Here is a 9927-nt window from a genome sequence, read left to right as displayed (position 1 = left end):
GCCGCGCTGGGGAGCGGAGCCCGGCAGCCGGCCCCAGGCCCGCAGCGGAGCCCCCGCAGCCTGTCCCCCATCGCTGCCGGGGGCTTTCCGGAGCCAGGAACCCGCGGGGGGCTGTGGGGAGCGCGGGGCCAGATCCCCGAGACTCCCCTCACTCGGGCTAGCTCGGGAATTGCTGCATTTCTTCCCCCCTCTCGGGGACGGCCGGGGAGCAGCCGCGCTGCTGCTGCTGCTGGTGCTCAGCGAACGCCGGAGGCCGCAGGGAGGGTCCCCGCTCTTCTACGCGGAGCCCCAAAGATTATTTTTTTTTCCTGCCCGCGGTGATTTTTACCTGCCCAGGTAAATACAGCAATAGGCCTTGGGAGGGATCCAGGCTCCAGCTGCTTGCGAAGCCGGCGCTTGCCGTGCCGAGCCCCGTGGCCGGCGCAGGGTGGTGCAGGGTCCCCGTCTTTGGGTGTAAATCAGGTGGGATTGGTGCCCGGCTTGTTCCCGAGGTGTAGGTCTGCCGGGACAGCGGCTGCTTCGTCTCTGCGGCTCCAGTGGTGGGATGGGGAGGGCAAGAGGCCAGCGAGTCTGGGGTGAGCAGGAACAAGGGGCAGAGCCCAAACCTTTGTGTTTTTTTTTTTTTTTTTTTTTTTTTTTTTTGACAAATTTGATCTTACTTTTCTGCCTTGGGGCTTACGGCCAGATGGGGCTTCCCCCATGGGCAGGAGAGGGACAGAGGAGGGTGGAAAAGCCTTGCCCAGAGCCCGGGGTGGGTGCAAGCAGTGGGGCTGGTGCTGGAGGAGAGGAGGGGTGCTGCTGGAGGGCCCAGCTCAGCACTGAGATGAGTTTAGTCTGGTCTCATGTGCCTGGTGAAGCCAGGCAATGGTGTCTGGGTTAGGGCAGGAAGGAAAGGGTGAACTGGGAGATCACTGCTGCGCTTTACAACTCAGATTGGGACGTTTGGGGGCTGCAGCATGCTCGGGGGGTGTGTGTGTGTGTGGTGTGTCTGCGTGGTATGGGGCCATACCTGTGTCGGTCCAGGTGCTCTGGGACCAGCAACTGGGGTTTCTGTGTGAGCTGTTTCATGCCCTGGCCTGTCATGGTCCCAAAACACCCCCCCTAAGCCTGGGGGGACGCCCCCCCTACTTCCAGAGGGGACACGTGCTGTTTCTCTCCCCGCATCAAGACACTTTATCACTCCCCAAGCAGTAAAAGGTGTCCCGAGCTCTGCAGCAGTTCTCCAGGCAAACGAAGCTGCCTTGTCCCTCAGCAGTGGGAAGGAGCAGCCGTCCCTGTGTTGCCGGAGCGTGGTGCTTGTCTCCTCCCAATCCCTTGAATTTGATTTCCCAGGAAGGGATTTGAAAGGCAGGTTGAGGGGACGACATAAAATGCAATAAATCCCTTCCCCAAGCACCCTGCACTTTGTTGGTTCACTCAGGAAAGGCTGATATTGTTTTGCTAATAAGGAAATGCCACCTAATTGAATTTGAGCTGAAAGCTGCAGTCAGTTTGTGTCTCTGGGTGATGCCTTGGAAATCTGCTCAAGTTGCTGCTTAGAGCTCATGAGAAAGAGATGTTTTGGGGGAAAAAGCATTGAAAGAAATGGAAAATTGGAAAGAAATGGAGAGGTTTTAGAAGGGATGTTTGCCCTTCGGCAGAGAAAGTTGGTCCTGAAAACTTCTGGATTTTCATATTTAAAAAAGCCACCAGGAAACTTTGGAAGAAAGGGAGCCTCTTAGGCACAACAGTTTTTCGAGACATAAAATGAGGCTGTTTTGGGTAAATTTCCATCGGATTGTGCTATTAAGATGTTGGTGCGGATTTCCAGCATTAAACAGCAAAGTGTCCCTTAAGCTGAGTTTAGTCTGTATATGAGTTTAGCCCGTTCTCAGCCAAGATATTACCGAGTGTTTAGCCACTGCACACAGAGGTTTATGCTTGAGGAGGGAGGTTGGGGGAGGAGATGGGCACGTCCAGCCCTGTCCCAGCCTTGCTGGTGTTTTGGGTTAACAACTCAGTTATGTTTAGAACCAACCCCCCCCGCTGTTGTCCCGAGGGTGGCCCTTGCGGTGGGGTCCCCCAGCCGGGTCAGGCCAGCATGACTGATACTTTATGCTATAACGCACAGCAGTTTCCACCTTGACCTGTTAAAATCCAGGCCTGGATGGTTTGGGGGGTTGATCACTCCCACAGTGCCTGAACCGGTGGGTGTCTGAAACGAGCTGGAAGGTGGCACCCAAATACTGGGTGACCCCCCACCCGAGGGTGATCCAGCTCTTCCTCTGCATGCCAGGCGGGTCTGGGGCTGTGTGAGTTGTGGAGAGGGTTTGGGGGGGGTCCGGGGAGGGGAGGGTTGAAGTGTGGAGCTGAAGGTGGGGTTGGGCCTCAGGGGCTGCAGTCTGCGGGGTCCGTGCTCTGTGACCTCCTGGCAGGGAGCGAGGGGAGCTGGCGCGGTTCGAAATGGATTCTCTTGCTGGGAGCTGGCCGGGTTTCCCAAACCCCCTTTTGCGCAGCGGGAATCACCCTGGCGCGGCAGATCCCCTTGGCATCGCGCGGTGCCTTCGCGGGGTTCGCTCGGGCCAGCGGCCGCCGTACGCCCAGGGTGGATCTTGCATAGAGCCGGCCTGGGAAAACCCCTTCGGGGAGGAAGGCGCTGGAGCTCCCCTGCTGCGGGAAAGCTTAAAGGGCTCCCGGAGGGCAGACGTCCACGCGAAGAGCGATTGCAAATGTCCCCCGTTGAGTTCTCCCGAGGTAAATCCTGCGGCTCTGCTCTCCTGCTTCCCGTGGGGTTTGCAGCCCCTTTAGCTCCTCTGTTAGTGCCTGAGGTGCTTCAGCACACGTTTGTTCTGTGCCTGGAAGAGGAGCCAAGCCCAGGAGGGATGAAGGGGGAGAAGCTGGTCAGCATGCCTGCTAAAAAAAAAAAAAAATAATGGAAAGACAGCTTTTAAAATTTTTTGCCCCTCTCCTGACTGACTGTCTCGGCATTGCAGGCTGTCCCGCTAGCGGGGAGCGTTGGCCATGGACCACGGGCACGTCAGCAGGTACCGCGCAAGCGGTGAGTACTGAGCCAGCCCCGGGGAGGGGCTCTGGGGGCAGAGCTGCCCAGGGCTTGTTCGCTGAGCTGCTCTCGGGAGGGATTGCTGATCCTCGCTGCCTTCGGCAGGAGGAGCCCCCGGTGTCACCTGCGCACGGGTTTGAGTTTCCTCACGGAAGGGTACAACCCTCTAAAGCCCCAAGCTTTCCATCGGTAGCCACTCACCCTAGAAAATGGGCAGGTGTGAGTAGGAAGTGGGTTTCCCGCTCAGCTGGGCTTTGTCCCTGGGGTTATTCAGAAGCAGGAGCCAGTAAAGGGTTCTTTTGCCCCAGTTTTGCCCCTCGGCTGCAGCAGGAGCGTGTGAGCTCCGCGGAGCTGGATGGCACCGAAGGCCTCGCCGTGCAGGGGAGCCCTAGAAAGCTGCAGCGCTTCCCCCAGCATCCTTCGCCAAGGTGGTGTGGGGGAAGTCACGGCCCTTTGCAGAGCTGAAGGGGCTGGGGTGAGGCTGGAGGGAGCAGGATTTGGCTCCTACCCCGAGGCGTTACCCCCCTGAGATCCCTCTGGGCTGTTCGTGGCCCTCCGGTGGGGTCCGAATTGGGCCGTTCAGGCGCGAATAACGGGTTCCCTTCGCCACGTCCCTTCGCCAGCTCCTGCCCAGGAGGCCGGGGGGAGCGGCGGCGTGTCCCTCCGCCCGGGTGTGCTGTGGGAGGCAGCTGCCCTGGGCTTTTTCTGGCTCTGAAGCTGCTGCTGAAGGAGGGAGCATCGCGGTGTGACGCGGGAGGACTCCCCGGCAGTGCTCTGTAATGAGAAAGCTGCTGCTTTTTTTTTTTTTTCTTCCCCTTTTTTTTGTGTTACACTGAGTGATTGGTGTTGGTTCAGTCGCTGGTGTGATGGAGGCTGGTGCAATGCAGCAACAACTGCTCAGTGTACCATCACGGGGCTGCCGTGTCCTCCCTGCTTTGCAGCCGCAAGCCTGGTCTTTCTCCTCTCTGGGTCACAGCAGCAGCAGTTGTGGGGTTTTTCCCGTTTCCAAAAGCTTTTCATCTGTTGTTCCCCGCCCCCCCCCCCAATTTCTGGATTTTATTGGCATTCCCAGCCCGTGGGAAACCTGTCAGCAGCGAGGGTTTCCCTGCGGTGGAAGGGGTGATGCAGGCGTGCACTGAGCACCTCGGTGAGTGGGATGGATCCGCAGCCGGTGAGGGGGCCCCCCCAGCACCCCGGGGCAATGCAGCAATTCTCCTATTCTCCTTGTTTGCTGGGGAACGGGACAAAAATCCACGTGCCCTTTGCCTCCCAGGAAAACAAAGTGCCAGCACTGTGGTTTCTTGGCTTGCAAAGCCGCTGCCTGACGCCATTTGCAACATGCCCAAGTGAGACCCTGCGGTTTATCCACCCACCCACTCGGCCGATCCCATCCTCACAGCTTAGAGCTGAGTTTTTGGCGTGGAGGCAGCCGAGGATGAAGCCTCTGCCCCAGGGCTGGCTCATGGTGCCTCTTGTCCCCTCACAGTCGCCACGAGCCCGCCACGGTGGGAGATCGGCATCTATGCCACCGGTGCCTTGGTGCTGCTGGGGGTGGCTGCTGTCAACCTCTGGAAGCTCTGGCGCTCTGGCAGCTACCCGGCACCTTCCCCCTTCCCCAACTACGACTACCGGTACCTGGAGCAGAAGTACGGGGCGGCATATTCCGACGTCAAACACAAGGTAAAAGGGTGGGAAGCTTGGCTCGCCTCCTTTCCCTCTGCAACACACAAAGCTGCTGGAGGGGCAGAAATATCAGCGGTGACCCCTCGGGGCGGGGGGGAGCTGTGGGCAGTGGCCTGGTGCTGCTGGAGAGCTTGGGGGGATCGGCATGGAGCTGCTCAGCGCGGCCTGGGAGCTGCAGGAGGTGCAGGGCTGCTGCCGCGGCAGCTTGAGGCCAGGCGGGGGCTGTAAGGCATCCAAAAAGGTGCCGGTAAGTCCCAGCTGTCCCCGGCTCCAGGCAAAGGGATGGGATTGCATCGCCTGCTTTTCCTTTCCCTGTTCGCAGCGAGGGATGGCCCCGGGCTCACAGAGGACCCTGGATAAGACCTCACCCCCCCGAAAGACCAGCCTGCGGGCGGATGACACCTTCGAGAGCATTAATGAGCTGGGGAGCCTGGAGCTGATGAGCAAAGACCTGGGCCTGGCCTCATATGGCCCCTTGAAGAAATCCATCTCAGCTGACTCCCTCAGCTCCATCTCCTCCATCGGGAACAACTTCGGGCAGGATTTCACGGTGGGGCAGGTGGAGGTGTCCATGGAGTACGACGGGAAGGCAGCCACCTTGCACGTGACACTGCTGCAGGGCAAGGACCTGCTGGAGAAGGAGGATGCTCGCTTCGAGTCCTGCTTCATGCGCATCAGCCTGCTCCCAGCCGAGCAGATCGTCGGCATCTCCCGGGTGAGCCGTGAGCAGCTCTTTGCATGAGAACCTCGCGGGGACGTGGCATTGTTCGCTGGGCACCCGCTGCAGCCTTTGCTTTTGAGTCACAGCATCCTTGGCCAACCCCCCCGACGCAGCGACGGGGCCTCAGCAGGAGGGAGATCCAGACGTGCTGGGGCTGGGGGCATTGGCACAGGATTTTTGGAGCCCTGCTTGGGGGGGTTCAGCATTCTGTGGTACAGGGGGGTCCTGGGGGGTTTGTGTATCAGAGACCCAGCAGAGGCAGAAATTTCTCCCTCTTGACTGGGATGTGTGATGACTTTGTCTCCGAGCCTGGCTTGCGGTGTGTTTTTCTGTTCAACCTTCCCTGCTCCGGGGGCCAGGAATGCTGCAGAAAGTGGAGGATGTGGCCTGGGGTGGGATCTGGGGGGAGGCAGCATTTGGGGCTCGTTCTGCTGTGTCCCCACACACTTGCTTTGCCCTAACGATGCCCGAGCATGGTGCCCCACCACCGCCCCTCCGCTCCGTGGCAGCCGTGCCGCTTTCCCTCCCCGCGTGGGACGCGGTGGCTGAAGGTCTGGGTGGCTGCACCAGCAGGGCCAGAACCAGGGGTGGATTTGGGGCAAAACCTCCTTTTCAAAGTGCCTAAAAGCTGCTTTCAGAAAGCAGGAGCCTCAGGTTTCTTTCAGCAACTGCTTTTCGTGACGCTCAGGGTCAGCCAGTTTGATTTGATCAAGATATTCCAGAAAGGCGCAGAAAGCTTCATCCCACTGCGGAAGCCTTGCTGGGGGGGGAGGTGCCGATCCAGCGAGCACAAAACCACTGCCTTGGAAATATTTCCACAGTGCCCTTTTAAGATCATTTCTCCATCTGAAGATCAGGCTCTTTATTTATGCTCTGGAGATATTTATTATTTAGCATCATTATTTATAATTCACCAGCGCTATTTGCCCTCTTTTGCTGTCCTGAGACAAGTCATAAAGACACATTTGGTTCTTTTCCTTTAATGCTTTACAGTACTTATGGCTTTTGGTGTTTTTTTTTTTTTAAATAGCAGCTAAGATTTCTGTTGTACCTTTCATCCAGAGATCCCAAAATATACTGTCTGCTGCAGCTAGGCAGCCATCAGGGCCAGAAAGCAGCTGTAAATCTGCTTTCCCATAGAAGCACGTTGACCCCCCTGGGCTGCTGGAGGTCGGTGGTATCGGGTGGGACCACATGGGCCCACTGGGCGAGGGGAGGGATGGGAGGCGCCACCTCGCAGCTGCTTCATGCCCTTCACCCCTGGGAGGGAGCACGGCTCGGAGCAGAGTCCCTGGGATGAGATGAGCCATCTCCCCAGGGCTGCACGGGCATCCGGGGGCTGCAGCGTGGTGAGGTGAGGGCTGAGCCCCCCAGTCCCACAGCGGGATCCCTCTTCCAGCACCGCAGCCGGCTCTGGGTGGGCAGTGGGAGCTGTGGGCTCCACTTCGCCCCACACCATCAGGGCTGCGGGTTCTCATCCCTCGGGAGCACCAGGCCTCCCTCCAGCACAACCCCCCAATCTGTGCTGGGTACCGTGGGTGCCAAAAGAAAAGGGCTGGAGTAGGAGGAAAAAAGTCTTTAAGTGATGATTTCAGAGCAGGTTCCCCCCAACCAGTGCTCTGGGAGCGGGTAGTGACCAGCACCCTGCAGGATGGGACCCAGGGAGCTGCTGCTGCATTTGCTCCAAGGGACATGACAGAGACGTCTGGCAGAAAGCCTTGTCCCCATTTGGCACGTTTGGGGGCTGCAAAGCCCGTTGGCTCTGCCTTGGAGAGGGGCTGGGGGTTGCACCCCCTCAGCCAAATCCTGTAGCTGGGAGTGGCCGAGTCAGCCACGCCACCGAGTTCACAGGGCTCTTGCATCTGAGAGCACCAGATTGACCTGAAATGTTTAATTAAAAGAATTAATAGGCAACATGGTGTGTCACAGCCCCTGCTTTCTACCCTGGTCACTGAGCAGCTGCTGGAGTCAGGTGGGAAATAACCTCTGTCCCCATCAAGGCTTGGACCCCCCAGGCATTCCCACCAGAGAAAGGGGGGCAATGTGGGATGTGACCCCAAAACCTGGTGGGTGTCAAGGCAATTTCCCCCCACCCTGTCTCCCCTGTGGCAGATTCAGCGGAGCGCCTACGCCGTGGCCTTCGACGAGCGCTTCTCCATCCCGCTGGACCCGGCGGCGCTGGAGGAGAACAGCCTCCGCTTCTCCGTCTTTGGCATCGACGAGGACGAGAGGAACGTCAGCACCGGCGTGGCCGAGCTCAAGCTCTCCGACCTGGACCTGGCCGTGCGTCCCTTCAACGCTTGGCTCTATCTGCAGGACCTGAACAAGGTGAGTGGGGTGGGGGGGGCTCTGTTTCCCACCCAGGCTTTTTTGGGGGGGTGTTGATGGGCCGTTGTGTCCTGCAGGCGGTGGACACTGTGGGGGAGATCCTGCTCTCCCTGAGCTACCTGCCCACGGCCGAGCGCCTGACGGTGGTGGTGGTCAAGGCCAAGAACCTCGTGTGGACCAACGGCAAAGGGACTGCAGGTGAGAGGGGGGTGCGGGTGGGCATGGGGGTCCCTGGGTCTCCTGTGGGCTGGAGGGGCCTTTCTCCCAGTTCATCCCACCGTGCCATGTGGGTGTTTACTGGAGCGGGTCCCACTGGGGCTGGACCCAACCGGGAAGGCTGGCCAGGGACGGCTTCCTCCTCTTTTTCCCTGCCGCAGGGAACACATGTGGCTGACCCTGGGGCTTTTCTCTTCCCCGGCCCTGAGCAGATCCCTTCGTCAAGGTGTACCTGCTGCAGGACGGGAGGAAGATCAGCAAGAAAAAGACAGCAGTGAAGCGGGACGACACCAACCCTGTCTTCAACGAGGCCATGATCTTCTCGGTGCCGGCCATCGTGCTCCAGGTGGGTCCCAGCCTGGGGGGAAGGCAGGGGGGAGGGGGACACATCCCTCAGTCCCCAAATCCCTGTGCTGGGGGGCTGGTAGGAGCTGTGGGGTGCGGCCGTACATGTGCATGTAGGGTTTGGGGGGACGTAGCGTGGTGGTGGTGGCACGGATGGGGTATGACTGTCGAGGGGAGCATGTACAGGTGGGTGGGGGGATGTAGGGGGATGTAGATGTGTAGGGTGTGGTTGTGTATGCGGATGGGTGCGGAGGGGTTTGGGGGATGTGGAGAAAGTAGAGGGGTGGTGTCAGTCTGGTGGGGGCATGGGAGGATGTATATACATATATACACACGTACAGGGTGTGGCTGTGCCTGGGGAGGAGCATGTAGGGTTGGCAAGTGGCGGGGGTTTATGAATGGAGGTGTAGAGGGACGTGTATATACGGGGCACGTACAAATGTTTTGGTGGGCATGTATTTATGGGGTGGGGGATACAGGGGACGTTATGTACGGGTGAGGACTGAGGGTATGTCTGTCTGCGTAAGTCTGGTCAGGGAGGGCGCGGGGGTACGGATATGGGGGGGCAGCACTACCAGTGCAGTGGCCGCTCGGTGCCAGGCCCTCGTGACAGCCTCGCGCTCCCCCCAGGACCTGTCCCTGCGGGTGACGGTGGCTGAGTGTGGCGAGGACGGCCACGCCGACAACACGGGCCACGTCCTCATCGGCCCGGCAGCCAGCGGGATGGGCATCACGCACTGGAACCAGATGCTGGCCACGCTGAGGAAGCCCGTCTCCATGTGGCACCCGCTCCGGCGGAACTAGGATGCTGCCGGGGGGGGGCCTGTTGTGCCCTCGCGGCCCCGCGCCCCGACACCGGCTCTGTGGGCAGAGGAGGGGGGCTCTGCCTGGCCAGGGGATGCCACGACATGGTGTTGGCAGCTGGGCAGTGACCGGGTGGTGCCGAGGCAGAGCTGCCGGCGCTCCTCGGGCAGGACAACTCGCCACTCGGAGGATGGAGCAACTCGGCAGCTGCGTCTCTGCCCTCCCCCACATCACCCCCGCATGCGCTGGGGGCTGCCGACAGACTCGCTGTGAAAGGAGCCCTCCCTTCAACTGGACCAAAACCACCAACAACCTCCCCAAAGCACTGCCTGGCCACCAGCCGGGCTCCCCCAAGCTCCCCGGCAGCCCCCCCGAATCGGTGGTGCCCTTGAATGTGGGCCCCAAGGGCTCTTGGGGAGGGGGTGGATTTCTTTGGAAGGTGGTTTTTGGTTGACGGGGGGGGGTAAATGGGGAGGGGGTTGATAAAGTGCCAGCCCCATGCGGTTTCTCTCGGCGCATGTGGTTTTTCTGTTGGTTTTTGGAGGGATTTTGGTGAGCTATTTTGGTGAGCTGCACCGGGGCTGAAACATTTCCAGTGAGAATGGAAAAAGGGAGAAAGAACAGTGGAAAAAGTGATTGTTGTGTCACAGAATCACAGACTGGTTTGGGCTGGAAGGGACATTAAAGCCCATCCAGTGCCACCCCCTGCCCCACACAGGGACACCTTCCACTAGCCCCGGTTGCCCAAAGCCCCATCCAACCTGGCCTTGAACCCTTCCAGGGAGGGGGC

The 9927-nt window shown here is 59.6% G+C and overlaps 1 protein-coding gene across 2 annotated transcripts; it reads left to right on the top strand.

Annotated features, from left to right (window-relative positions):
• The first annotated feature begins 105 nt into the window (after positions 1 to 105).
• SYT12 (synaptotagmin 12) lies at positions 106 to 9878 on the top strand. Of its 2 annotated transcripts, none has more exons than XM_026850573.1 (8): positions 106 to 336; positions 2973 to 3037; positions 4527 to 4720; positions 5046 to 5438; positions 7557 to 7772; positions 7850 to 7970; positions 8201 to 8334; positions 8964 to 9878. In XM_026850573.1, exons 2-8 carry the CDS (start codon positions 3001 to 3003, stop codon positions 9135 to 9137), a joined length of 1269 nt encoding a protein of 422 aa, XP_026706374.1. In that variant the 5' UTR covers positions 106 to 336; positions 2973 to 3000; the 3' UTR covers positions 9138 to 9878. The 2 variants fall into 2 exon arrangements, with proteins under 2 accessions (XP_026706374.1, XP_026706375.1); XM_026850574.1 differs by lacking the exon at positions 106 to 336 and adding an exon at positions 2689 to 2733.
• Positions 9879 to 9927: the final 49 nt, after the last annotated feature.

Source organism: Athene cunicularia, assembly GCF_003259725.1.
Source record: "Athene cunicularia isolate RWA chromosome 5 unlocalized genomic scaffold, athCun1 chr5_part2, whole genome shotgun sequence".
Lineage (NCBI taxonomy): Eukaryota > Metazoa > Chordata > Aves > Strigiformes > Strigidae > Athene > Athene cunicularia.
Note: the sequence above shows the minus strand (reverse complement) of the source record. Positions and strands in the feature narration are given on the sequence as shown.